The sequence below is a fragment of the Cucumis melo genome, chromosome 11 (genome assembly GCF_025177605.1).
Source record: "Cucumis melo cultivar AY chromosome 11, USDA_Cmelo_AY_1.0, whole genome shotgun sequence".
NCBI lineage: Eukaryota > Viridiplantae > Streptophyta > Magnoliopsida > Cucurbitales > Cucurbitaceae > Cucumis > Cucumis melo.
In genome coordinates, this window is record NC_066867.1 from 27,696,817 (window position 1) to 27,724,656 (window position 27,840).

At 34.6% G+C, this 27,840-nt stretch overlaps 5 protein-coding genes across 7 annotated transcripts; 4 read left to right on the forward strand and 1 right to left on the reverse strand.

Moving 5' to 3' along the window:
- Window positions 1-4,240: 4,240 nt before the first annotated feature.
- On the forward strand, window positions 4,241-9,721 carry LOC103501943 (serine/threonine-protein kinase GRIK1). Its single transcript, XM_008465713.3, has 13 exons — window positions 4,241-4,898; window positions 5,039-5,221; window positions 5,516-5,899; window positions 6,656-6,730; window positions 6,817-6,861; window positions 7,027-7,101; window positions 7,469-7,556; window positions 7,660-7,784; window positions 8,289-8,384; window positions 8,490-8,556; window positions 8,643-8,758; window positions 8,844-8,922; window positions 9,325-9,721. Exons 3-13 carry the CDS (start codon window positions 5,582-5,584, stop codon window positions 9,522-9,524), a joined length of 1,284 nt encoding a protein of 427 aa, XP_008463935.1. The 5' UTR covers window positions 4,241-4,898; window positions 5,039-5,221; window positions 5,516-5,581; the 3' UTR covers window positions 9,525-9,721.
- A 3,125-nt stretch (window positions 9,722-12,846) lies between these two features.
- Window positions 12,847-15,075, forward strand: LOC103501944 (F-box/kelch-repeat protein At5g60570). Of its 2 annotated transcripts, XM_051091729.1 has the most exons (3): window positions 12,847-13,110; window positions 13,309-13,450; window positions 13,579-15,075. In XM_051091729.1, exon 3 carries the CDS (start codon window positions 13,760-13,762, stop codon window positions 14,888-14,890), a length of 1,131 nt encoding a protein of 376 aa, XP_050947686.1. In that variant the 5' UTR covers window positions 12,847-13,110; window positions 13,309-13,450; window positions 13,579-13,759; the 3' UTR covers window positions 14,891-15,075. The 2 variants fall into 2 exon arrangements, with proteins under 2 accessions (XP_050947686.1, XP_050947687.1); XM_051091730.1 differs by lacking the exon at window positions 13,309-13,450.
- A 1,338-nt stretch (window positions 15,076-16,413) lies between these two features.
- Window positions 16,414-21,082, forward strand: LOC103501945 (zinc finger CCCH domain-containing protein 24). Its single transcript, XM_008465717.3, has 14 exons — window positions 16,414-17,086; window positions 17,425-17,517; window positions 17,603-17,908; window positions 17,999-18,071; window positions 18,251-18,383; window positions 18,463-18,616; window positions 18,725-18,808; window positions 18,947-19,069; window positions 19,177-19,347; window positions 19,433-19,567; window positions 19,670-19,765; window positions 19,915-20,349; window positions 20,469-20,512; window positions 20,612-21,082. Exons 1-14 carry the CDS (start codon window positions 16,517-16,519, stop codon window positions 20,856-20,858), a joined length of 2,664 nt encoding a protein of 887 aa, XP_008463939.2. The 5' UTR covers window positions 16,414-16,516; the 3' UTR covers window positions 20,859-21,082.
- A 1,452-nt stretch (window positions 21,083-22,534) lies between these two features.
- On the forward strand, window positions 22,535-25,764 carry LOC103501946 (uncharacterized). 2 transcript variants are annotated; one of them, XM_008465718.3, is made up of 8 exons: window positions 22,535-23,001; window positions 23,107-23,568; window positions 23,667-23,829; window positions 24,056-24,353; window positions 24,570-24,642; window positions 24,712-24,808; window positions 25,042-25,121; window positions 25,292-25,764. In XM_008465718.3, the coding sequence occupies exons 1-8, from the start codon at window positions 22,936-22,938 to the stop codon at window positions 25,538-25,540; spliced, it is 1,488 nt and encodes a 495-aa protein (XP_008463940.2). In that variant the 5' UTR covers window positions 22,535-22,935; the 3' UTR covers window positions 25,541-25,764. The 2 variants fall into 2 exon arrangements, with proteins under 2 accessions (XP_008463940.2, XP_008463941.2); XM_008465719.3 differs by having other exon boundaries at window positions 24,718-24,808.
- A 450-nt stretch (window positions 25,765-26,214) lies between these two features.
- LOC103501947 (pollen-specific leucine-rich repeat extensin-like protein 1) lies at window positions 26,215-27,045 on the reverse strand. The gene has a single exon (XM_008465720.3). It carries the CDS (start codon window positions 27,043-27,045, stop codon window positions 26,548-26,550), a length of 498 nt encoding a protein of 165 aa, XP_008463942.3. The 3' UTR covers window positions 26,215-26,547.
- Between the last annotated feature and the right edge of the window lie 795 nt (window positions 27,046-27,840).

The window sequence follows — 27,840 nt, forward strand, 5'->3', positions numbered from 1 at the left end:
TACAGTGTTCACAAAATGGGAGTTCAACATTCTTAACTCCTCCTAGCAAACCTTGTTGGGATAGAGCTTGTAAGCCTCTTTCACTCACATGAGCTAGCCTTTTATGCCATAACATAGACATATCTGTAATTTTACCTGACGCGATAGCAGCACTGCCTGAAACTGTAGTACCTTCCAACACATATAGACCATGTCTTAAAGTTCCCCTCAGTTTAACTAGAGAACCTTTGGTAACTTTCATAACTCCATTTTCAAATTTTATGGTACAACCTGATCTATCTAATTCCCCAAGGGATATTAGATTACGTTTAAGTTTTGGAACATACCGCACAATAGTAAGTATTCTTACCATCCCATCATGTGTTGCAATTTGCACTGAACCAGTTCCTTTTACATCGCATGTACCATTGTCACCCAATAAGACCTTTCCCCCATCAACTTTCTGAAAGTTTGTCAGAAAATCCCGATGAGGGGTCATATGAAAAGTACACCCTGAATCCATGATCCAAGCATCCTGTATATCTCTGTGAGACACCATCAAGACCTCTGCAGACTCATACCCAGTCTCTGCTGAATCATACCCATCAGTGATCTCTGCTGAATTATACCCATCAGTAACATTCGCTTCACTGGTTGATGCTTCTCTGCTCTTATTCAAAGGGCAATTTTTCTTAAAGTGTCCTTCTTTATGACAAAGGAAACACTTTCTAGATTTTTCCTTGGATTTTGACCTGAAACTCCTCTCTTTACCTTTCCAGCTCTTTTTCTCACTCCTCCCTCTGGCCATTAGTAACTCGCCATCTTTGCGTTCTTTCTTGATCTCAAGATTTCTAGTTTTCAAGGCATCCAACACTATACTCATGGTCAATGAATCCCGACCATATTTAATAGCAGCCTTAACCTCTCGATATGTTTCTGGTAGTGAATTTAAAAGAATCACTGCTTGATTCTCATCCGACATCTTTTCACCAATGTTATTGAGATCAACTACAATCTTCTGAAATTCATCCAGATTCTCTTCTAAACTTTTACTTTGGTCCATTTTATATCCAAAAAACTTCTCCTTTATATATATCTTATTTGGCAATGACTTTGTCAAATAAAGGCTCTCTAGCTTTTTCCACAACTCCCCTGTAGTAGTAGCCTCATCCACTAGCCTAAGAACTTCATCTGACAGATACAGAAGAATAGTCGAATAGGCCATTTCATCCATATCTCTTTTTTCACTTTCTGTAATATTTTCTGGAAGTCTCTCTTCATCTAAGATCTTTGCTACTTTATGTTGAACCAAAATAGCTCTAATCTTTTTTCTCCAAAGAGCAAAATCTCCATGTCCATTAAACTTGGACACTTCAAATCGTGTAGAAGCCATCTTTACAGAAAAGAAATTTAACCAAGATATGCCGACTTCGAACTACTACTCAAAACCCAAATTTCCTTTGGATCGAACGGAGCTCTGATACCACTTGTTATATTTTCTTTACCAATTCAGATTGTGAAACTAAACATGTTAATTCAGAATGCACAATTGAGAATAAATCAGAGAACAATAAAAGGAGCAAGAACGCAGCGATATATAGTGGTTCGACCAATTTTGGTCTACATCCACTTTGAGAATCAGTTTGGGAGGATTTTATTTAGAGCAAATATGAGGAACAATTACAGAAATTTACAAATCAACTATCTGTAATTTTAAGAGACAAACTCAAAATATACCATCAGCCAAGAATGAGAGACCCGCTGTATTGAACCCCAGAAAGACAACACTGACCGATGACCACTGCCTGTAAACCGACGCTGCTCGTCGGAATAAACCCAGAAAGCCGACACTGAAGAGACCCGAGTTTGCCCACGTCGTCAACCCGACGCTGTCTACCGGAATGAACTCGAAAACAAAACCAACCAACGGCGCTGAAGGAATGCCGAGACAACACCCCGAAAAAACCACCCGACGCCACCTCTCGCTGTCGCTGTGAAGACCGACCTGTCGTCGGTAAAAAAAATCGCCGTCGAAGTTCTTCCGCCGCGCCTCTCTCTCTCTCTTCGAAGTTCTCCCGCCGCGCCTGTGCCGGTCAATCTTCCTTTCAAAAAAGTCGGCTGCTCCTCTTTTTCTTGTCTGCTTCTTTTGTTCTTTTCTTGTTGACCTAAAAGAAAAGAATAAGATTGATATAATTTCAATTATGCCATTAGGCATAATTACCAATCTGCCCTCAATGTTAAATAAAGAAAAAACCCCATTATTTAACCTCTTAAATAATTTGTCAATTTTCACACATATAATTCAAGTGGCATAAATTTTGTGCTATACATATATCTTCGACGTTAAATATAACTCAATTTATACACTAGTTCGTTTAATTAAATAAAATAATTTTTTTAAGACTATCCCATAAACTAAATCTAGCACCTCGAGTACGTTCATAATCATGAGATACATGACTCAAATTTCCATATTGTAAAAGTACTATAATAAAACAAAATAAGTGAATATCATCCTTTTCTTCTCCCTCTATTTCATGTACCAAATTTGTGGAGACAAAAAGAAACTCATATTGGCTTAAACAAAATATTATTGCCTTAGTTACCATAAACATATTTTAAAGTCATATATAATGTACCGACTTTTATTTAAATATATTTCATATTACAGCTTTTTCCATGGAAACGACCATGTTTACGTATAAGTACAGAATAGAGATGGAAAACTTACGATACTGAATTCATTATCAAATAAATATATGTTGTTATCGTTATTTAATAGTGGAATGAATAATGTGACCAAAATAGAGCAGTTTATCACAAGTAAGACAATAATGAAGCATAAAAAATATAATGACCATTCGTCCAAATCACAAAATTGTTAAAAGATATATACAAAATATAATAGGCACCGATACGGATGTTGACATTATAGAATATGATAGAAGCTTTATATTATTTAACAATATGATCTATCATTAAATTTTTGCTATGTTTTTGTAAATATTTTGATTTATTTTGTTATATTTTAAAAAACTCATAGAAAAACCAATTATTGTGATCGAGCTAGCAAATAGAGGGTATAGCATTGATATCAAGAACTAAAATATCATGCGGGTCTTTTTTGACATTCAAATAATATAATTTAGACAAGTTATTCCATAAGATTAGTTGAAATGCACGTAAACTGATCTAAATAAAATATAAACAAGGTAAAATTCATGGATACGATCATTATATTATATTAAATAAAAGCTATAAACTTCAAGTATGTTTGAAATGATTTAAGAATTTTTTTTATAATAGATAAAAAATATTTAGAATATAGCTGAAAAGTTGTTTTTGATTATTTGTCACACCCTAGTCTAATTCAAAATGATTTGTTTTTTTAAATTAAATATTTAAAAACATATTCCAAACACACACTTTATTACAAACTCTCTATATTAGATCTCACATTTGCTCACTTGATTTAAGATTTTGAGATGGTTTGAAGATGATGTATCCATCTATTTATAATCCACATGATCTTGGTCTTCCAGCAAACCAAATGGTCACAAATTGAACAACATGAAATATTTGATGATCATGAATTGGTCTCAACAATGTGACAAGTTTAATAGTCAAACAAAAGGTATCAAACTAGGTGTAAGATTCAACAATTAGATGTCTCATAGATTATATCTAATTTCACGTTTTCTTTCCATTGCATAAAAAAGTAAAAATAAAACAATTAAATAAAATTATTGTTCCATCGATGAATTTTTGAAATATCGTGAAAAATATAGTAAAATTTTAGACTTGAATAGAAATCTATACATATTTAGATCTAAAATTTTCTTATATATTATAAATGTCTTTATTTTTCTATATTTGAAAATATTATAAATTTATTAGCTAAATTTTAGAGTTTGTTTTTTTAATTAAAATATTATTATTTAATAATTTTAACATTGCAATATTATTAATATTATTAGTGATATGTTTGAATTATATTTTTAAGTGTTTATTTAAAAAGAAAATAGAATGTTTAAAAGCTAAACAAAATGGTTTTTTAAAGTATATTTTAAACAATTTTTACATAATAGTGGTAAGGACTCTAAGATATTACTTTTTATTTTTTTAAAATTCAATCTAATCTAACGTGTTGGATTATTGTAATTAAAATGCGAAGTAAAAGTATGAACAATGTAGAGGTTAACCGTGAAATACATTATATCAATTGAGCTACCTTGATAAACTATATACTTTAATTTAACGAAAAAACTTGGTAGCAATGCTGTAATTTAAGGAAAAAAGAAACAAAATAAATTTGATGAACAAGAAGGTATGAATGAATCGGTTGGGCACGAAAATAGTTAAAAGCTTGGGGGGTTTGGATCTTCATCGGAGAATGGGGAAAAAGAGGGAGAAAGGGAAATCATCAACATCATCTGTCCTGTCTTTCTGTACCTCTCTCTCGTCCTCTTCTTCGGACGCGTCTTCTCTTTCAGCCTTCTTCTTCTTCTTCTTCTTCCTATTTTAAACCTTTTTCGCATATTCCATCAACTCTCTCCCTTGATTCCTATTTACCCATTCTCCATTTTAATGTAATTTCTCCAGAAAACAGTAAACAATCAACCCCAAAAACTCCATTTTTCTTCTTTTCCTTTCTACACTTCCTCTTTTTCAGGTTCAGATTCCTGCAGATCCTTTCCATTAACCCCCTTTGCTCATCCCCGTTAGGGTTTTGATTTCATCCCCCCCAACTCCCCGATCGTGATAATTGTTCGTGCTCTGGGATCTTCTACGTTTATTGTTGGTGGCGGTTGAATTCTGACCCCGTTACTTGTCCTGTGGCTCTGCGATTGCTGAATTTGATAAAGGGTGTCTAGGGTTTTCCGCCGGAGTGTCCTCTTTCCAAGAATTCGTCTGATTAGGTAAGGGTTTTGATAAAATTTGTACAAATTGTATTGGGTTAGCTTTGTATTTGTTGTTGGGGTTGATGACGTTTGCAATTTATTTGAAAGCTTGACGTGGGTATTTGTTTGTTGTTTCTACCATTATGTTCTCTGATTAGGTGAATGGTCAACGTGTAAGGGTTTTGGATACAAGGCTACACTGGTTGCCCATATAAGCGATGTTAGGTCTGAATTGCAACGCCTTTGCTACTACCAGCTGTTTCTTTCATCGGGCTGAATGGCATCCGTTGGAATAGCATACTGTACTTGGGCTTGTTGCCCTTCATCCCGTTGTAAATCAGGTGCGTTCATATCTGAAAGCTGGAATGATGCGCTAGCAGAAGCTTTTTCCTTTTTCTTTCTTTTTCTTTTCTTTTTCTTTTAACATTATCATTCCATTTTTATGGCTTTCTCACGAGTATCTTAGAATTGTGAACAGCTTTCAATGAATTTAGTTTTGTGGTACGATAACAGTCCTTCCTATTTGTTGTTTATGTCTGAGGTCATTCTTTTTGTCCTCGTTTATGGATTATAATCTATTGAATTCGAGGGCATGTTTCCAATAATATATATATATATATTTTCTGGGGTTTCAGGATAGGGTTGTTTGGTTGCGGAATAATTTCAATAACTAATTCGAAGTTTGAGATTCTCAAAGTCTCATGTACAAAAAAAGTTTCTCCTTTTCCAAAATGATGGGCTGTTGTGGTTGCTTTGGGTTTACCAAAAAACCTAAAAGAGTGCTGAGACCTGCTTCTGGCTTCAACCGCCTTTCTGAGGATTTTTTGTTGGGTGAAGACATGGAAGATGAGGAAAGCTGCTCGTCTAATGATGATATGACCAGTCCCACGCATGAAGAAGAGACCGAATCACAAAGCCGTGTCAAAAATTCTGAAGAGATTTTGCGGCATAGAACACAGAATGGTTTGATTTGCCGGCAATTTCCTGTCAAGGAGACAAACAGAGTTATTCGCTCAGAGGTGATGTAGTAATTAATATGTCCATCTATTGTATGAAATTCAGATTAAACTTTATGTAACTTCTAAGTTTTAAGACCGTTTAACTTGAATGTGAGTCTACTGTTATTCTAGAAATCATTGCAGAATATGTTGAAGGAAGAAATTGCCCTTCCTGCACTGTTTTTAACACAAATATGTTCTGCATTTCTTTTACATTTTTAGCCATATGGACTTAGATATGGAACGATGCTTGGTTGTTGTTTGGTTTGAGAATAGAGGGAAAAACATAAGCTGAACTAGCTTTGAATTTCTTCTATTGCTCGCAGACGGAGGGAAACTTAATGTACCATTCTGTGTTCATGACCTTTTGCTTCTTGTAATATCACAAGCCTCTTGTCAATACTGTAAAAGGTCCAGTAAGCAGCTCTTTTCATTTTTAAAATGAATATCTGGTCATTAAATTTTCTAATGGAGCCTGAATTTGATTCTTGGTTTTCAATGTACTGAGGTAGAAAATTTCTTGGGTTGCTTGCAATTTATAGACAGAACACATAAAGCCTTACTTTACATAGCTCCTTGAATTAAAAGATTTGGGAAGAGACGATGCCTTCCCCCAGTTTTTTGTGGAGCTATGAACCAATCTTGTAAAGGAACTCAGCCCTGTAGTCACCTCTAATTGTGTTTATGGTGTTTGTACTCCGTAGTCTGTAGCTTAATTCTACTCCTGGTACTATACTATCTGTTCAAGTTATGTTCATTTGTTGCCTTGATGTTCAGGATGAAAATGGAAACAAGATGGTCAATGAATATGTTCGTGAGTATAAGATTGGTGCTGGCAGCTATGGGAAAGTGGTAAGCATTTCCTGATAACATCATTATGTCACATTTTTCTCAATTGATACTATTAACTAGCTTTTTCCTCTTTTTTATGTAAACAGGTTCTATATCGAAGCCGTATGGATGGAAAATACTACGCAATTAAGGTGTTCCTTCTGATATTTCTTTTCATTGTTTTATGTATTTGAAATAATTTGGAGATGGGGGGATTATTCTATTGGCAAGTGTTTTTTCTGTCGCTGTGATACTTGCTAGAAGGTTGAGATATCAAGATGTTTCTTTTAATCAAACTGTGGCATATATACTTGTAGGCATTTCACAAGTCTCATTTGTCAAAGCTGCGAGTTGCTCCTTCGGAGACAGCTATGACTGATGTTCTTCGTGAGGTAATGTGAAAATCTAAATTAGTTAGTTTCCATATGATGTTTGATTGTTACTCTTACTTGTATTAACCGAGGGTTTTTTCCTGCTTAATGATATCTTTTTGAACATGAACCACTAAGGTGGATAGCTTTTGCCTGACGGTGTGTTGCATTTTAATATTTTATTGGGTTTGAATGCTCAGCTCTTATTTGCATATCTTATTAAAACTAAAAAAACAAAAAAAATTCTTACTTGCATGCAGTGTATATTTTAGTTCTTTTTCTCATTCACACAATTACTTTTTGAATATGTTTCGCTGTATCTTGTATGTTAACCCTTAATATTAGCCTAGCTGTGTTAGGATAAAAAATACGTTCTTTTTTTTTACAGGTTTTAATCATGAAAATGTTGGAACATCCCAACATAGTCAATCTGGTTGAAGTGATAGACGATCCGGAGGATGATCGCTTTTATATGGGTACTCATGGCATCTTTATTTTTCTGTATGGACTTGCTTGAATCATTGAAAGTACTATCTTCTTGAACGTAACCTTTACTTGAGTAGTCATTCTTTGGTTTAGTTCTTGAATATGTGGAAGGCAAGTGGGCTTGTGAGGGTTATGATCCACCACGTGGTCTAGATGGAAATATTGCTCGGAAATACTTACGTGATATTGTCTCGGGACTGATCTATCTCCATGCTCATGTATAATCTCGATTCTTACCTTATACCTTTTTTCATCTTTTTTCACAGTAGCTTATATTTACCTTACTGGCTAAATTTTGGTGTTTTTTTTAATTAATTAATTAAATTATTATTATTATTTATTTCTTTTATATAAATAAAAAAACACACTGATATGGTAATAAAAGGAGTTTATATTACATTTGATAGTTATATCTGTTAATTGGTTATATTATCTAGACCAAATGACATTGAATCTTCCTCACACTTAAGTTGATTGATGCTTGGGGACATGGTAGCTCAATATATTTTCTTAATGGTGTGATATGGGCTTAATGATTTCTTATCTAAAAATAGAATGTATAGGGGCGTACTACTTATAAATTATATACCGACTTATTGCTGAGTCGGTAAAAATAGGGTCATCTACTTGGTTGGGTATTAGCTGACTGTTTACTTGATTTTGTTCCCTCTTGAGTATTGATTGGGTTGTTTATATATTTATTTTTCCAATTTTGGAAACAGAATATAGTGCATGGTGATATAAAACCAGATAATTTGTTGATAACCCTTGACGGTACCATAAAGATAGGGGACTTCAGTGTTAGCCAGGTTTTTGAGGTAATCAAAGGATCTCCTTCTTCTCTTCACAGCTGAATTTTTCGATGTATAGTTGGGGTAGCATTTGAGCTTCCTGTGAGGATAATATTGATTTTTCATTTGCAGGATGAAAATGATGAGCTTCGCCGTTCTCCTGGAACCCCTGTTTTTACTGCACCAGAATGCTGTTTAGGTCTATATTATATTGATTTTTTATGCTTCTTAAGTAAGCTTGGGTTTACATTATGTGTCTCAATTCTTAACTTCCTCTGTTATTAGGTATTACTTATCATGGCAAAGCGGCTGACACATGGGCAGTTGGGGTGACCCTGTACTGTATGATACTTGGTCAATATCCTTTTCTTGGAGAGACGCTGCAAGATACATATGATAAAGTGGGAAACTGTTTATTTGTTCTATTGTGGCTTCATTAAAATTAATGCATTCTGATGTTAAATGGACAATGCATTTCTTCTTCAGATTGTCAATAATCCATTATTGCTGCCTGATGATATGAATCCCCAGTTGAGAGATTTATTGGAAGGAATTCTATGTAAAGGTACTATGTCTCATTCATCTTCTTTTTCTTTTTGATAAGAAACAAAGTTCATTGACATATGCTCCATCCAAAGGAGTTACAAATGACTACTCCAATTGGTCAAAAGAGAGGAAAGATCATAAGAGAATTATAGGAAGATATACATCTCCATCACGTCATAGCCAGATAGATGATATATTTTTAAAAAATTTCGGAAAGTGATTTCCTTTTATAACGGCGGCTGTTTCTTTCCTTCCACGCTTTCCATAAGAAAGCACAAATCAAATGCAGCCACATAGTCTTTTTGTGTTCCTTGAAGGGGTTGCCTATTAGGAGGAGGCCTGATTAATTGTCTGATTCATCTTCAAGATCTTGGTCCCAGAATTTTGTATGGTTCTAAAATTGTTAGCTTGTCTCTTACAGACCCTAGCCAGAGGATGACACTGGAAGCCATATCACAGCACAGCTGGGTTATTGGAGAAGAAGGTCCAATCCCACAATATCTATGCTGGTGCAAGCGCAAGAGTTTGGTGGTGGAAGAACAACAGTCAAACTTACAACCAGAAGAAAATGGGAGTAAATACAATGATTTTGACGTGGCTCCTCCTAATTTGTCTATGTAGTGATTGGATTTGTTGGTGTAAATTAAAAAAAAGCTAGAATAGTTTTTTGACCGTTTTATTTTACAGTCTTCATCCCTTCTGTTGTCTATTTGAGGATGATGAACATGGAGTGCAATTTTATCGCCTTGGAAATTATGGGGTTTTTATGTCTTCAAAATTGTTGTTTATTTAAGATTTCTTCGAGACATCTAGTTTCATCCATGTGTATTATTTTCTCTTAGCTCCAATGTTTTTGTTTTATATACTACCAAACCTTGTCCAAGTTGACTTTTTAATTGTGAATTTTTTTTTTAGAATTTAAATAACTTTCATTTCATTCTACCAACTTTTAACTTTGAAGTTGATGGTAAACATCTTTTCAAATAGGTACTATAAAGTTTCAAGAATTCTTTATCATACGGTTTGAGTGTAACAAGACTTCATGATTGTTGCTTGTTTTGAGATTTGTTCGACAATTAGTTTTATTTGCTGGCATCCGTTTGTATTAATTTTTAGTTTTCTTTCTTTTAGTTTGAATGCCCACTTTTAGTCTAAGTTTATTCTGCCTCTAAAACTTTCATTCAAGTTCATAGTTCATTAAAAATAAATTTGAAAAGTTTTTTTCGTGTATTTTTCTTTCATTACTTAAATAACTCCCTATTTATTTTACATCAAGCTTTCTACAACGAAGTCAATTATACAAGCTCTCCCGTTAGTCAAAAAGTCTATTCAAACAAGTAAAATTTTTTTCTTATCATATGAAAATGTAAAACAGAACATTTAATCTTAAAGTTAATAATACAAATTTTATATAAATCAAACTAGGTTTGTTTTCAAACACTTTGAAAAGAAGTATCTTTAGAATAGTACAAAATCTGAAAATTTCCTTATCCAAAAGTTGGAGTGGAATAATGGAATGATGAAGAAGGAGGTGGTAACATTATTTTATGAAGGAATAATTTGGAACTATTTAAGTTAGATAGGAAGAAGCATTAGCACGTAACATTTGTAGTGAAGAAGAATATTAAGACAAAGAACAAAAAAGAAAACATATTATGTATTAAGACAATATCTTACAACTTACCGACACGTCATTAAGAAAGAGGAAGATGCCGATTGCCAACCATTAAAAAAAAAAAAAAAGAAAAAAAAGGCCATATTTTCTTTTCTTTTCTTTTCTTTTCCTTTTGCTTTTTGTAAGGTAAAAAAGAGATTATTATACCAAAAAAAAAAAAAGAATAAAAAGTTTATTATTAGTAAATATTAGTGAGTAGAAGCAACATTTCCCAATAAGCAAAATTGGGCCATTTTTGTGTCTCAGTTTCATTATGAAAGGGGTCCCAAAGCCAACTCATGTGATGGGACACTAACAAAATCTCAAATTTATTTCAATCTCATGTTAATTTTAATTTTATTATTTCTTCAATGTTTTATTTATAAATTTATTTCTTTTCCAAAATAGAAATATGTAGTACAATTTCTAATGAGAGCCTCACTTTTGTACTTATTATTTTTGTTGTTATTTATTTCTTTTTTATTCTTTTTCTTGTATTGCCTTTTGTATTAAAACCCCAAATCCTATTATTTCTCTTTCATTATTTAGGTAATATATATTACCAAATCGTGTTGTCAAATTTGTAATGAATGAATACTATACGATTGAAAAGTTTAGAATGATCAATCAAATTGCGTTTTAAAAATTAAGTGGGATTCATTTGAGGATACTATTACCGTTACTGTTATAGATAATGTTGCTACTGATTAACATTGAACGATAATGGTAGTAATAATAAAATTATGTATTACCAAATAATGTGTAAACAATCTCATTTGTAATCAAATAAAAGTGATAAAAAAAAAGTAGTCCGACTACGTATGTGATTGAGGCTCATTACTACCAATTCATCAATGGAATCTTATCGTAATTATACCAATTTTGATAATGGGTTGGTGAACATGGCATTGGGCCAATATTCATTTTGAACATTTACTTTTAAGAATTTTTAGGACTCAAATATACTTTTTCAAAACTACAAGAAATGAAATAAAACTAAAGTTAGAGTACAAGATCAAAATAAACTACGATCAACACAGTATAAAAAATGAATCTCTATATTCTTTGCGAACAAATAACAAAAATCTTAACCATATAACCCCTCTGAAGAGTGAGAAAAACAAACCCTAAAGATGATAAGAAAGAAATCAAAGTTGCTAGATTAGGAGCAGACATTTGCTTTATTTCATGTCAAAGGATTCTTTATGCACAAAAAATTGAACATTGAATTAATCCAAGAAATTTGAAAATTCATATAAAGTAAAACGTGGAGGCTGTGGAATAAATACCTTTTAACGTGTGGTTTTAAAACATAAACTCCTAAGTCAAATTACACCCAAATTCTTACTTTATTTGTCTGTTGGTCATTCACCTTTTCCCACTTTTTTTTCTTCTTTCCTTTTTCTTTTCTTCATTTTCAAGTATTTTTATTTATTGCTCATATTAATCTTATATTCTCTTTAATGTATTAATTGCATTTTATCTATTTATTAATTATTACTTTCTATTGATTCTTAATTCGCCCACATCTCTCTCTAACACTTACCACTTTTAATTTTTTTAACGACTCGTACAACCGAATTTCCAAAGCTAAATTATGATCGTTAGTTGAATCACTGAACCTTTTTTTAGTATAATAATTATGAGATGAATTACAAACTTTCAATATTCGAAGAGAAACATTACATGATAGATTGTCATGCACGTAGAACTCAAATATAAAAACATTAATTTAATATAAAAAATAAAACGTTGAATTCTATGTTTGGATGTTGTTAGCATTTAGCTATTTGGTTTTATTAACGTTAGCTATTTATCTAATAAATCAATTAACTTTAAGGTTATCAAATTTGAATCTGTAGACGGTTAAATATGAGTTGTCAATATTAAATTTTCAAGACATTTAACTTGTTATTGGATATTTATTTATTTATTTATTTTTTTTAAAGATATTTAATGATGATATAAAAAAAGAAAACCAACAAAAGAGAACCCTAAGAAGTATTAGGAAATCAGTAAATAAACGTTTGGAGATATAGAATTTTCATTTTGTGTTAAACATTTGTAAATGATATTAAAAAAAAATGTAACAAATGTATGTTTGTAAAAGAAATATATATATATATATATGGAAACCCCAAAGTGCAAAATGGAGAGAAGGGTTAAAGTACAAATACCCAGAAGTACGGTGATGTCTGGGAGAATTTACCATATTTACTTTTTTTTCTTTTCAATTCTTTATTTTTTAATATATATATATATATAAAGATATAAAGATATATAAATAATAAAAGAAAATTACATCAGATTGACACAACACGGGGCCGCCCCACCAATGTGATCTGGTACCGCTGTTTTGCTTCGCCAAGGCTGACTCCACCCTTCTTCTTCTACTACTACTTCTTCTTCTTCTTCTTCTTCTTCTTCTTCTTCTTCTTCTTTTTTCTTTTTTCATCCGACTTTCAGTGCGACATGTTCGTCGGCAACTCTTTCAGGCCACCGCGTTCATCGGACACCCAATCGATAGATCCCTCTTACTTTCCCCAATTTCAGGTTTCTTTTTTTAATTCTCTCTTTCTAATATGCTTAATTAATTTCCCTGCATCTTTCTTTCTTTCGTTTTCGATCCATTTCCATGCAATATCCTTCTCAAATATATGGTTTTAGGAACTTGCGGATCTTTTCTGATTGTTTTTTTCTTTCTGGGTTTTGGATTTCTCGCTAATTTATCTTTTAAAATAAAATTTCCAGATCGTTCTATTTGGCGGTTGGAATGAAATTCAGATCGTTCGTGGTGGTTATTGGTGATTTGATTACTGTTGGGTTTCTGTGAATTGGGTTTATTGGTTTTCTTAATCTGTTTGCTGAGAACTGCGAGAACTTCTCTAATTTGGTATAAGTTCGAGCGCGGAATATTTTATAAATGGAATATTATGAGTATATATGCTTCACAGATTCACACTTTGTTTTAATAAATTAATGGGAGAAGGAAATAAGTGTTTATTGATTGCTGCTTTCAAGGATCGGAATTTGTTCCCTGGGTATTGGGAAGATAATCAAAGGCCGCCAGGATATTGCATTTTGAGATTGGTGGTCTTTATTGGTACAGCTTGTTGATTATTCTTTTGTTTTAAATTTAAAAATATCGATTTTTGCTGACATTGACAAACAAAGTTTCTTTGTAATACCTTATTTGGAGGAGATGGAGGATGAAGAAGTAAGTTACTCTTCAAGTGTAGATTTGATAGAAAAAACACTTGATGGTTCACAGCGCCGGCTTATATCGACTGATTCTCTACTGCCTGGCCTCAATGATGATGCAGCAATGAATTGCTTTGCATACGTTCGAAGGTCAGATTATGCTTCTTTATCATGTGTTAATACAAGGTTTAACAAGCAGATTAGAAGTGGTGCCTTGGCTGAGTTGAGGAAGAAGATAGGGATTGTGGAGCATTGGGTGTATCTGGTTTGTGATCTAAAGGAGTGGGAGGCGTTTGATCCTGATAGAAATAAATGGATGGCATTACCTAAGATGCCATGTGATGAGTGTTTCAACCATGCTGATAAGGAGTCCTTAGCAGTAGGCAGCGAGTTATTGGTTTTTGGTCGGGAGTTTTACGATTTTGCTATATGGAAATATGCGTTTTTTTCTCATTCTTGGGTGAAATGTCGAGGAATGAACCAGCCTCGTTGTTTGTTTGGATCAGGCAGCCTTGGTTCAATAGCCATTGTAGCAGGTGGGAGTGATAAAAAGGGGAATGTTCTAAAATCAGCCGAGTTATATGACTCATCAAAGGGTCGGTGGGAAATGTTGCCTGACATGCATGTCCCACGTCGCTCATGTTCCGGTTTCTTCATGAACGAGAAATTCTACGTGATTGGTGGGATGTCGAGTCCTACAGTATCACTAACATGTGGAGAGGAGTATGATTTAAAGAAGAGAAAGTGGAGAAAAATAGAAGGTATGTATCCGTACGTGAATCAAGGCGCTCAGGCTCCTCCTCTAGTTGCAGTTGTGGAGAATGAACTATATGCAGTGGAGCATTTAACAAACATGGTTATGAAGTATGAAAAAGTGGGGAACACATGGAATGTGTTGGGGAGACTTCCAGTGAGAGCAGATTCTTCAAATGGATGGGGACTTGCTTTCAAAGCTTGTGGGAAAAAGCTTGTGGTTGTAGGAGGACAAAGAGGCCCAGAAGGTGAATCCATTGTGCTAAGTTCATGGTGTCCAAAGTCAGGAGTCAATAATGGGATTTTGGATTGGAAGATAGTAGGAGTGAAGGAACATGTTGGGGTTTTTGTCTACAACTGTGCAGTTATGGGCTGTTGAAGGAAGAATCATTTATAACTTTGATTTGACAGAAGCTAGTTTTTTTTTTTTTTTTTTTTGGTTTCTCTTCTACAAAGGGATTTTCTTAGTTTTTGGTTTTCATAACTGTAGTTAATAATTGTTTACATAGTTTCACTCTTTTCTGGATTTGGCTTTTACTCAATATATGGAATTACATTATCTCCCTTTTGCTGCCTTCTGAATTGTTAAGTTATAGGTAAAATTAACCCCCCACCCCCCATTCTCTTGTGTTCTATCTTTCTTGTAGGCAAACATTTTATGTAAAAGTCAGTTTTCAATTACTGTTTCAGATTTTAGGTACTTTCCGTTTCTGATGATATCTATCTATCTTCATTTTACAGTTACTTTTATCTACAAAAAGAAATTCAAACCCCTTCTGACTTTCTATCAACAGTGCTTTTTTGAAGCAAGTGTTTCTGCCGTCTCTTGTTCAATTTCTGCTTTTGCTCTAAACAGTTCTTGGGGGCTTTGTTATTCCGCTATTAGGTATTTTTGTTGGGTAACTTCTGGTCTATTTTGGATTATGGAGTCTAATCAACAAATAGGTTCTGTTGAAGCGCAGATTAAGGTATTTGAATAGGCTCGGTTCGAGCGTAGGTTAAGCTAAAGCTTGAACGGATTGGGTCTGAACAAAAAACTCATTTGAAGTGTTGCGTGATTTTATTAATGAACATCATAACGTGCATTAGAAAGAAGTTCACTAATTAATGTTGTTTACTCTTTCAAATCTTCAATTCAAGGAGATCTTCGAGAGAATTTGGATGAGTGAATGAGATGATGAGCTTTTCTTTTTCGTTTGTTTTCAAACACCATTAACGGGCCAAAAAAACCACTCTCCTCTCTAAGCTAGAAGAGATTCCATTCAACACATCAATATCCCAAAAAAAAAAAACGTTTCATTTTCCAACAGGGAAGAAGGAGATGAATCAATGCAGAAAAAAGGAAGAAAAGAACAGAGAACTGCCGCTCGAGCAAGCCAGTGAGCGGCTAAGTTGCAAGAACATGGGCACTTGGAGAAAGATTTTTGAGATATGTCAATATTTTTACATAAGCTAATGATATAATTATCTTAAGCTATATAACATTAACTTAGACTTGAAAAGTATACATCAATTTTGACATTTGAATATACTGGTATCTACCACAGTTTGAGTTTATCTTGTACTAGAAAAAACAGGTCACTATAATGTTCGGAAACATGTCACTATAATATTTTGTTGAACTCAAAACGAGAAAAACAAACGAGTTATATAACAAGTTCAAAAGGAGTGTCTAATTTAATGTCTTGCTCCTACTTATTCTCCATATTCATTGAAACTTCTTTTTTTCTTAAACATATTGTATAGCAAGTATTAAGAATTCAAAGAAAAGAACAAAAAAATTACATTAATCTATTGGTTAATTTCACTTGTGAAAAAAAGGGAAGAAAATGTGTGTGCGAAAATTTCGACGAGAGGGTAAAAATGGGAACGTCACGTCGTCAAATAAAAACCAAATTCAATAGAAACTGCCCTAATCGAATAATGCACAAACAAAATAAAACGACCGAACACTTTAACTTCAACTGAACGAACTGATTTTCTCAAAAAATTTGGGTTTCCTCCAATGGCGGCCTCTTCAATTGAAGAAACCCTTCTAACCCAGCCCCCAAAAACGTCCGACGATCATCTTCAGACCTCAATGGACGTCCAGGACGATACTGAGAACTTACCAGTCACTACCGCTCCGCCGCCGGAATCTTTACCGGACCAAACTGATTTACAATCCGACGGAGCAAGTGTTGCAGGGGAAAAGAGGAAGAGAACGGACCCCGATTCCGATGCTGCAAAGCCAAACCCGGATCCGTCTACGAACCCTCTTTGGAAAACCAGTTTATGCTCGTACTTTAGGCGTCATTCGGGGTCGTGTAGCCATGGAACTGAGTGTCGCTACGCTCATGGCGAAGAGGAGTTGAGGCAACGTCCTGATAAGTCCTGGGATCCCACGTCAGAGCGGGCTAAGAAGGTGATGAAAGTGGGGGAGGAAGTTAAGGAAGAGGAGGTTATGATGACGGAGGTTGTTGTTGACGACGACGAGGTTGGCAATGATGGAAGGGATAATGAGCTTAGCAAATGCTTAGTTCATTTGCCGACGAAATGGAATTCTGATAATCTGAGGAACTACTTGAATGAACAGGTTAGTAGCAACTACTTGAATCTGAGGAATCTTGCTTGCTTATATCTTGTTTGATGAATTGCAAGCCTCTCATCTCCTCTCCTCCTTGTTATCATTTGTGGAACCTGGTATGGCTATGTACCAAGTAGAATTAAAGATGTGTTGGACTTGAATAGTGTTAGAAAATTGATGGTTCATTTCAAAAGTGTCTTTTTTGTGCTGTCGTTTGTTCTGTTGCTGATTCTTTTTCCTTGTTGGGATTTATGGGAGGCCTCATAAATTGTTGGTCTCGTTATCCCCTGGCACTGGATGTATTTTTAACCTGGTGGCACTCGCACTGCTTTGTCTTCTTATTTCAGAGTGTTCTTTTTAAATCCGCAAAGAAGAAGAAAGGCATGACCGTAGGTTTTGTTAGTTTTGAAAGTACAGAACAGTTGAGAAGTTCTGTTGAGGTATCACTTGTTACAAACTTAAACTTCTTCAATCTATAAATTTTAATTGAATTTGGGATGATTCTTCAAAGTTTGGATCAATTAGGAGTTGCAAGGAAAAATTATCGGCAAAAAGAATTTGAAGGTTGCAGATGTGATTCCCAGATCATTTGAAAAGAAAATTAAATCATCGATGGATTGTGATAATAGCTCTGTATCTTCTGCGGCCTTCTCTTTACCATCAGATGATGGTCAAGATGCTGGTAATATAAATGATGGGAGTTCTACTCCTAATGATTCAGTTTTGAAGGGAAAAAGTGCCCGTGAAGTGGTGGCTCCCCTTGCTCACATGTCATACAGTGATCAATTGGATCATAAAAAGAACTCATTGTTGCATGTTCTCAAAAAACTTGTAAGAGCTTTCATCCTTCACATTTTGTAGTCATTTTATAATTAATTCTCTGTCGAATATAATTCTTGACTATTCAATTTACACTGACAGACTAGGAACGCACGAAAAGCCTGTCCACACGGTGTTTCTCTTCCTGAATGGATATTGAAATCAAGGGATATAGGTACGTACAATATTAGGTCTTTCTAAAAGGTTGTCTCCTATTTATACGGATTGTTTAGTCTGCATAATAAAAATTTTGTGATAGTATTGAAGTGTATGCATTCTTTCCTCTCCGATTCTCCTTCATTTTAACTTGAGTTTACTACAAGTACACTGATTCTAGCTTTTTGTACCTTCAAGGTGGTATTGCATGCAGTTTTGAGGGTATCATCGAATCACCAATTATAAATGGATACCGTAACAAATGTGAGTTTTCTGTTGGATACTCTTTGGAAGGCAAGCCAACTGTGGGGTTTATGTTGGGAAATTTCAGGTCAATTGAACATTACCTTTTATTTGTACACTTTCCTTTTGACCTTGGAATGATTTGTGATGATTACAAGAATGTGCAGGGAGGGTGTTACAGCTGTTGAAGAACCTGAAAATTGTCCCAATGTTTCTAGAATTTCTTGCAAATATGCATCGATTTTCCAGGAATTTCTACAATCTTCAAGCTTGCCAATTTGGAATAGATTCAAGAATATTGGGTTTTGGCGTCAATTGACGGTAAGGTTGAATAGACAGATCCTGGAAAGTTGAAGAAATATAATTTCTGTATTTGATAACCATCCAATCTATTTCTTGTTGATAATTCTGTTTGGTAAACCATGGAAGGTTCGAGAAGGACGGGCTCCAGGAAAGTTGATTGATTCAGATAATTCTGATGCAAGCATCAGTGAGGTCATGCTCATCGTCCAGGTTTTTTTTCCCCTCATAAATCGTATCAGAAAATCTTTGCCTATACCCTCAGTTTTCCATTAAAATGGGAAAGAAAATGAAAAACGCCTGGATCTTCCATTTTCAATCATTTGTTTTTTGTCGCCCTTCCACGTGTAGGTCTGCTCTGTAGGTGTTGAGTCTGAACTAATGACCAGTGAGTTCAAGAGACTTGCTCAAGCTTTTGCTGAAGGATCTGTTGCAAATTCGCCACCATTGCCACTAACTGCTTTAGTCATTCAGGCATAAATTTCTTTTTTGGAGTAACTCGTTCCCAAATATAACTTAAAATATGTCACTACTTTTATGTTTTCCGTTTTCTAAATTTTGTATTCATTTCTCTTTGGCAGCACCACCAAGGAATATCAAATGCAGCACCTGCTGATACTCCACTTCAGCCCCTGACCATTCCAAAAGTCCACAGCGCTGAACTGGAGGCCACTAATGATGCCGTGGAACCTAGAATCCACGATTACATTAGCAACCTTAAGTTCTGCATATCTCCAACTGCCTTTTTCCAGGTATGGCCATTAATCTTCCAGAAAAACTGACTGTGTTCCTTCTTTTTGTTCATGCTGTAGTAAATAGTGAATCTTTTTGCCTCAGGTGAATACACTTGCTGCTGAGAAGCTGTATTCACTTGCTGGGGATTGGGCTGAGTTGGGCCCTGACACCTTGCTATTTGATATTTGCTGTGGAACTGGAACAATTGGGCTGACTTTAGCTCATCGTGTTGGTATGGTAATATTCAAAGAACCGTTTCCCATCCAATTTCCTTTATGGGTACTCTGATTGTGACTTTCTTGATTTATTAATAGCTTTTTTGCTGTAATCATATTTCAGGTTGTTGGTATCGAAATGAATGCTTCTGCAGTGTCTGATGCTCAGAGGAATGCCGAAATCAATGGCATAAATAATTGTAAATTTATTTGTGCAAAGGTGAGACAACCTCAAAATTTATTTGCACTATTAGCATGATTTCATCTAAAGGGCAGCAACCTCAAAATTTTGACTTCAATCATACTTCTGAATTTAATTGTAAACGTTATATTCTATTTGTTTCCTGCATTTTCTCAACGAGGGAACAGGCAGAGGATGTAATTGGATCTTTATTGAAAGAGTACCTAAAAGGCACCAAGAAAGAAGAGGAGATTGTATGCGACAGCAATGGAAGTGATGGAATTTCAAGTACCTCTAAGCAAAATGAGGAAATTTCTGGGGCCTCCGAGAAAAACGATGGAACTCCAGGTGCCTCTGAAAAAAGTGGGGAAATTCAAGATGCGAAAGAAAAAAGTGACGAAGTTTCTGAGACTGGGGAACGAAATGCCTTAATGAACGACAAAGATCGAGATCCTGTAGTGAACCATGTACCTGAAAATGATGCGAATGGACCCGAGACTTCAGAGGTTGCCAGTGAAAAGAATGGAAGCCAACACAGCTGTTGCAATCCAGAAAATGGGACTAAGCAGTTCAAAAATGTTGTGGCTATTGTAGACCCTCCTCGCGGTGGACTTCATCCTATCGTAAGTATTCTTTTTTATTGTCGAATGTTAAACTACAAATTAGGTTGTTAGATGTCCTCAAGTTGTATCCTATTGGGGACTTCAAATTGCTAACTGTTGGTATTATGGCAACAATGCAGGTGACGAAGGTTCTGAGAACTCATACTCATCTGAGGAGACTAGTGTTAGTTCTAGTGACGAACTTTCTTTGCTCTTTAATTCAATCTCTATTTCTCTTTTTCTTTTCCTATGATCAACAAATATATTTTACAACTTGGTGCAGTTACATTTCATGCAACCCTGAAAGTTTGATGGCAAATGCAATAGAGCTGTGCACGCCATCATCCGAGAAAATTGAGAAAGGAAACAAAAACAACCGGGGGTGGAGAAATATGGGGAGTGCTGGCCTTGCTCGTCACCGGGTCAAGTCCATGCCGATATCTGAGCCTTTTCGGCCTGTAAAAGCAATGGCTGTAGATCTTTTCCCTCATACACCCCACTGTGAGATGGTGATGCTGCTGGAGAGGTAGATGAACAAACATATACTGCCTTCTTCAAAGAGTTTTGTCAATCGATTATGGAGGAAGACTCGATGATTAGTTTTGAGATATAAGCTCATAGAAAATTAATAGTTTCGTTCTTCCGGTTAGTTTAATTTATGTTGACGATAATTTGTCTAATGTGATTGGACTTCTTTTAAGTTAAGAGAGCCATTCAATAAAGTATGGCTGCACTACTCCCTTGGCTGACCAAAGTTGAGTTTCTTTAGAATATTTTCTTCATTACTTTTTAGTTTAACACGATATGCCCCTACGGTCAAGAAACATCAAATGAAAATTGTTGAATGCCACTGTTTGTATTAATAATTATAGAAAAGGCTGAAATGCAATTTAGATTCCTGTAATTTGGAACTCATTAGGGGTTGAACACTATAACCAACAAAAACCAAACCGTATTGAAACCTCGGTTTTTATTGTAGCCTCGTTTGGTTAAATTTAAGTTTACTATGAAATCCAATTTTGAACACGAATTGTGAACACCTCTAATCAAAATTGGTAAAGTAATAGGAATATTTCCATTGATCATACGATATATTGTGATAATGGAAGCCTGAGATTGAAAGAAAATGAACCAAAAGGGTTAATAAATTATACAAAGAGATGAAAGAAAGAGAGTTATTGGAAGCTGGAGGAGTTGAAGGTTTTGCCCCAAATAAAATATAAAAGAAATAAAAAGGCGATTAGAGATAACATAAATTACTACTTCTTTCTACCTCCACCATCAATTCTAACAAAACTTAAAACTAATGGAAATTAAAATGTTTCCACCAAGAAATTTCATAGTATAAGTGTTTTACTTTTTTCCTTACATCGTTTTTAATCAAACCAAATTGAACTCTTGATAAAGTGCCAATTTGACAAGAACTTCTTAGCCTTTCAAATTTGGCTTATTTATTAATTTGTAACTAATTTAACCATTCACACAGCTGAAAGCCCCGCAGATTTTTCTAATTAATACAATTTATATGATTTTTATATGTTATTTTTCTAAACAAAATAATATACATATAAATATTAATTTAAATTTGAGAGTGATATAAGAAAATGAAAAAAAAAAAAAAAAAAAAAAAAAAAACCCTAAACATAAGAATATGTCATAGACATCTAAACTCTCGAGATGCCTTATACAAAAGCATCTTAGAATACTACAAAGTAAAAAAGAACGCTGGTCTCTTTATCTAGGATGTTTGTAAAACAAATAGCCCACAGAAAAATATCCAATACAATAATAAATTTAAAACATTTACAAAATTTTAAGAATTAACAGAATCATAATTTTTTCTTTTAATATAATAATAATATAGTCAATAATCTTTTAGAATATATAAAGAGAAAGGGGGAAGAAAGAGAGACAGAGCATGGTAAATGCCATTTGATTGGACAAAGGTCAACTATGAAACTCAATCATAACATATGAATAACGTCTCCATTTTGGGTTACAAAATAAATATTTAGAGTTGATCCTAATAATAATAATGTCTCTCAACTCAACTCAAAAAGTGATTCCTTCCATTTCCCCCTTTTTACTTACTTTATTCATTTCATACCACTAACCAAAAAATTCCACCTCATTTAATATTTAATATCTCTATATCTGAACTAATTCACACCTCATCATATTACTACAAAAACCCAAAAGAGAGAAAAAAAAAACTAGAGGTTACTAACAGTGAAAAACTATTCAATTTATACTACGAAAGATTGAAACCTACTTCACAAGAAAAGCTTAAACAAGCTTAAACTAGTAATTTTTCAATCAAGTAATCTCCCATTTAAAGGAGAGTACCTTGTTTTGGAGAAGAATCAGATTCTAAAGTTGGGTTTTTTTTTTTTGTTTTGTGGTTAAGTCAGCTAAGAAAATACCAAGAACAAGCTGTGGAGTGTTTTAAGGGAAGTGGTGGTGGTAGTAGGCCACGATTTCCCACCATGCTTTGCGTTCAACCCTCATGATTATTCCTTTTCCTTTTCTTTTTCCTCTTATTTTCTCTGCAAATCTTCTCCATCTCCATGTTTGTTTTTGCTTAATTGTAAGAAAACATATTTGAGAATGAATTTTGTTGGGGGAAATGTTGTGAGTTCAAGTGATGGAGCAGTTTCAGATCATCTCCATAAGGTATTTTTTCTAAGTTGCTGTGATGTGTTTTTGTGTTTTCAATCTTCTTGTGTGTTGTAAATACATTACCAACGGTTATGGTGTGTTATTTTGGGTCCTTTTCAGGCTGGGGGCTCAGCTGGGACTAACCATTGGAAGAAAAGGAATCTTTTTCTTGAGATACCGTCGCGAACGACGGATTTTGTTGCGATAAAAATGCCTCCAACATCAAGTCCTACACCAAGGAAAGTGAATTTTGTGTTAACACCTACTTCTTCAGATGCTATAGCTAGTGGATCTTCAGGGCCATCTTCATCCAGAGGCAAATCATCTATCAAAACTCTCTTCCCGAAGCTTAGCTTCATTTACCGAAGCTCCCCGGATGTTGAGGCAGTGTCCAGTCTTGTTTCTGAGGCCTCTTCGTCTTCAGGGACACATGAGAAGTCTCAAGGTTTAAAGCCCTTGTCTGTGGCAAAGATGTTTACGCCTAGGTCGAAGCAGGCTTCATCACTACCTGTAACTCCTGTAGCTCATTCTAATTCAGAATCTACACACGATGAAAACAAGGAGAGTGAACAGGAATCAGTAGTAAGCACCTCCTACTTTGAGTTTTACTATGGGGTGAAGGTGACGCATTTGAGTTATTATAACAACCACCTGACAAAGCTTGCAATTTTATTGTGCAGAGAAAAGGATCTCAGAAACGGATATCTCGCTCGCTTTCTCTTCCAGTCAATAACAAGTCTAGAAGTATAAGGAGAACAGATTCATTTTTCCGTGTAATTCCTTCAACTCCACGACCAAAGGAAGGGGATATAAGACCGAGTACTTCAACAACAGTAGAAAGAGGTAATTCGACTAGACTTTCCACTGTATCTGTCCCCCATTTAATTACAGGAAAGAGGTGATTATATATTTATGGATCAAATAGTATCCAATGATCTTGCTGAGAAGGAAAAAAGCATGTACTATCAACATTCAAGGGTAAACAACTCTTAAATCCAATCTTAAGAACTAAAGTTTGTATTCTTCAATGAGTGAGTAATGTCAGTTTGATTTCAATCTCATGGTCCAGAAACTAAAGAAGCCAATGGTGAAGACATCTCCGAAGAAGACGCTATTTGTAGAATTTGCATGGTTGAATTGTGTGAAGGAGGTGAGACTCTAAAGATGGAATGTAGCTGCAAAGGAGCACTTGCTCTGGCTCACCAAGAATGTGCAGTCAAATGGTTTAGTATCAAGGGAAACAAAACGTGTGAAGTTTGCAAGAAAGAAGTTCAAAACCTTCCTGTAACTCTGCTAAAGATCCAGAGCATTCGAACTCAAGTATTCGGGATCGCTAGAACTCAGCAGGATAATGTTAATGGATATAGGTCAGCAACTATCTGTTGTTAAAGAATTTAAATTGATCTCTATCTACTATAGTTATATTGTTCCCGAGTTACCATATGCACAATGTTCCAAGTACTTCCCGTTCAATTGAGAATTGAAAAACAAATAGAATAGGGTTAGAGCTAAACTTAAACGCTTCATCTCTTTGCCTTACATGTTAAAGTAATGCTAATAGCTAATTCTTTTTAATAAATCAGGGTCTGGCAGGAGTTTCCCGTGCTCGTCATTGTTAGCATACTTGCCTATTTCTGCTTTCTTGAGCAACTACTGGTAAGAGTAGCAACTATGGAGTTTTTATTTTAAATCCATCAGTTATCATGTCTTCTGTAATATCTTCAGATGCAGGTTGCAAAAATGGGCACCAGTGCAATTGCCATTTCACTTCCATTTTCTTGCGTTCTGGGTCTACTCTCATCCATGACCTCTTCAACTATGGGTAGGTTAGCAAGACCCATAAGAAAATTTCAAGTATTTTAAACTGATTAGAGCTATAAGGAAACAGAATCGTCATGCTAAAATAGAATGACAAAGGAATGATACTGTAGTAGCATCTGATATACAAGCTCCAAAAACGAGTTGTCTGATATGTGCACAATGAGATTTAATGTGACATTTGTTGCTATTGTAGACTGTTTACTTTGTAATCCTAAACAAATTTTTTGTTTGTAGTGAAAAGAAGATTTATATGGGTATATGCAACAGTGCAATTTGGTATGGTGGTTCTCTTCTCACACATATTTTACACTGTGGTAAGAGCAAAGCCATCTATTTTTCCTATTAGTTCAATTTGGGTGTCTTTTGCATCACTTGTTGTATGGCAAAATCTGAAAACTAAATCTAAGAATAGGATGCTTCAAAGAATAAAACCAATAGTCATTTACATCTCCCCTCTATGCTAAGTTTTAGAATGGCTCTACAGGTTGGTGTCCAAGCAGTTTTGGCCATTATATTGGCTACATTAACTGGGTTTGGCATCATCATGAGTGGAAGTTCAATTATTGTGGAATTTTTACGATGGCGAAGACGATGGGGGCTACCAATGGGACAACAGCACTTTGACTCTCAAAGGTTGGCACAACCAGTACAACCACCTATAGCTGTAAGTTCACTACATAATGCTATACCCCGCCAGCATCACCCAGTTGTCGAATCATTAAGCAGAAGTTGAATTGAAACAGTGCTGGCCAAAGTGAGGTATTCTACTTTTTGATGCATTGTATATGGGTTTTCGTTATATGTACAAGAAATGTAGGTGGTGACATTTTTGAACCATAGTTTCCTTGTATAGACTTTATGCCGTGGTTCTGGAAGTTATCAACTTGACACAACATTGTGAATGTAAAATAAACATAAAAGAAAATCACAGAATGAATTTGAGATTGATGTTGCTTTCACGGGGTGTAGCCCATGTTTCTTTTTTTCTTTTTCTTTTCTTTTCTTTTTCTAGGAAAACAAAAACATCCATGTCAGCCCCGACACACCCGGCCAACCAATCCGGAAAATTATCAGTCCAACACAATGAATAATGGCAATTCAAAGCAAAATGAGGTAATAAGTGGAAAGAAGCCTCAGCATAGTTCATGTTTCTTAAGATAATATAAACAATAAAATCTAAAAGTTATGTTTGTTTGCAGTTTGCATTATTAAATCACAGGTTCTCCGGTGTGAAATAGGAATAATATTAACCCTTGATATAGATGGAAAAAGACACTTGATTGATTCTTAATTAAAAATTAAAAGACGCAATTAAAAATTGAGAAATTCGAATCCACACAGACAATTCAAGTAAGAACTATAAATATATAATTCCTCAAATTTCTGAGCAATTAAACAAGAGATACATGAGGCAGGCAGAAGATACACTATATATAGTAAAGAAATGTTTGGAAACAAAGCAGAATGACAAAGAAATCGGCAATGCCGAACTGATTGAGCAAGAAGCTAAGAACTATCGTATGGAAAAGTAATCACACTACTACTCAAAATCATCTAATAAATCGAAATGCTACTAACAACCTCCTCCTAAACAATAGGACTGCTATCCGTTTCTAATAAAACGAGTTTACGAAACTACGCAGTCAAAATAAAACGATAATGCTGTTTAATCAATAGAACTGCTATCCGTTTCTAATTAAGCAGAGATTTCCGTACCATGGCCATTCAATTCCAAATAACTCACAAAAACGAAGACCTAGCAGCACTCCCGTACTGAGATCGACGAATGTTATCCTGACGCTTCTTGTACACAAATCCTCCAATTCCAACAAAACACAGTGCCGCAATCACTCCAACTGCAATTCCAGCCTTCTTTCCTCCATTCATCCCGCCTTTAGAGACTTCGGAGTCTTCTCCACCGCCACCGGAAGTAATATTACCGGAATCACTATCGGCCGCTAGAGAATGAGAAGGAGTGGGTGCGGGAGAAAGAACAGGCGCTGGAGATGGAGTGGGAGGGAGATCTGAAGGAGGAGGCGCAGGAGGAGAATGGAGAGGAGATTCGGCCGGAGAACTGGCTGGAGCATTAGGGAATGGAGTAGGAGATGGTAGTGGAGGAGAATTTACAGGAGACGTAGATGGAGGAAGTTGGTGTGATAGTTCCAAAGAGAAAGAGACATTGATGAACAGGGAAAGGAAGATGAAAAGAAGACAAGAGAGATGAATGGTTTTCGCCATTTTCGTAGTGAGGAGAAGAATTTGCGAAGATTTTGAGAATCTGAAAAGGGAATTTTTGTTAAGTCGGTGAGGGAAAATTTGAATATTGGAGTTGGATCCAAGCAGTATATAAGTAAAGCGGTTGAAATATATTGTGAAGAAGAGATGAATGTGCCAATGAGGGAGTGCCACGTGAGATATCATTTTTTTCTTTTTTTTTCTTTTTCGAAAAACAAAATAAAAGTGATAGTGATACGTGTACTGGATCCGCGCTGGCAGAGGAAAGCCGTGAACCGCGTAGATAATTTCTTTAACAAGAAATATAATTGACTTTAAATTTTGGGCCGTTGATTTTATGATCGGAAAAAAGAAACTCTTCTGTCTTTCTTCCTTTTTCTTACATAATAAATATTTTATTAATGACATAATCCCAATATAACCAATTTGGTTCCTTTTTTCTCTATTTCAATTTTATGTTTCAACAAATTATATTCTACTATCATCATTTCTATTTTTTATTTTTTAAAAAAAAATTATTAGATTTCTTATTTTATTTTATTTTTTAAAAATTTATATCTCGTCAATTTTAAACTATAAAATTAATGAAAATATTTACAAATATAGTAAAGTTTTATTAGATGATAAAATATTTACATACACATCAATCAATTATTAAAGTAATAGATATCTATCATAGTTTATCATTTATCAGTGTAAAATTTTGTTGTATTTATAAATAAATTAATCTACTTTGATATACTTGAAAACATGTTTCAAATTTGATATGTTTGTAAAATAACTAAGAAAAAGATAAAG

Excerpts from the sequence above, each read along its gene's own strand:
- LOC103501944 (XM_051091729.1), top strand. The coding sequence starts at position 13,760 with ATGGAGGATGAAGAAGTAAGTTACTCTTCAAGTGTAGATTTGATAGAA.
- LOC103501947 (XM_008465720.3), bottom strand. The coding sequence starts at position 27,045 with ATGGCGAAAACCATTCATCTCTCTTGTCTTCTTTTCATCTTCCTTTCC.
- LOC103501945 (XM_008465717.3), top strand. The coding sequence starts at position 16,517 with ATGGCGGCCTCTTCAATTGAAGAAACCCTTCTAACCCAGCCCCCAAAA. Across the intron at positions 17,518-17,602 it reads AGTTGAGAAGTTCTGTTGAG|GAGTTGCAAGGAAAAATTAT; the intron begins GTATCACTTGTT and ends TGGATCAATTAG. Across the intron at positions 19,348-19,432 it reads CTCCAACTGCCTTTTTCCAG|GTGAATACACTTGCTGCTGA; the intron begins GTATGGCCATTA and ends TTTTTGCCTCAG.
- LOC103501943 (XM_008465713.3), top strand. The coding sequence starts at position 5,582 with ATGTACAAAAAAAGTTTCTCCTTTTCCAAAATGATGGGCTGTTGTGGT. Across the intron at positions 8,557-8,642 it reads TGCACCAGAATGCTGTTTAG|GTATTACTTATCATGGCAAA; the intron begins GTCTATATTATA and ends CTCTGTTATTAG. Across the intron at positions 8,759-8,843 it reads TGCAAGATACATATGATAAA|ATTGTCAATAATCCATTATT; the intron begins GTGGGAAACTGT and ends TTTCTTCTTCAG.
- LOC103501946 (XM_008465718.3), top strand. The coding sequence starts at position 22,936 with ATGAATTTTGTTGGGGGAAATGTTGTGAGTTCAAGTGATGGAGCAGTT. Across the intron at positions 23,002-23,106 it reads TTTCAGATCATCTCCATAAG|GCTGGGGGCTCAGCTGGGAC; the intron begins GTATTTTTTCTA and ends GGTCCTTTTCAG. Across the intron at positions 23,569-23,666 it reads AGAGTGAACAGGAATCAGTA|AGAAAAGGATCTCAGAAACG; the intron begins GTAAGCACCTCC and ends TTTATTGTGCAG.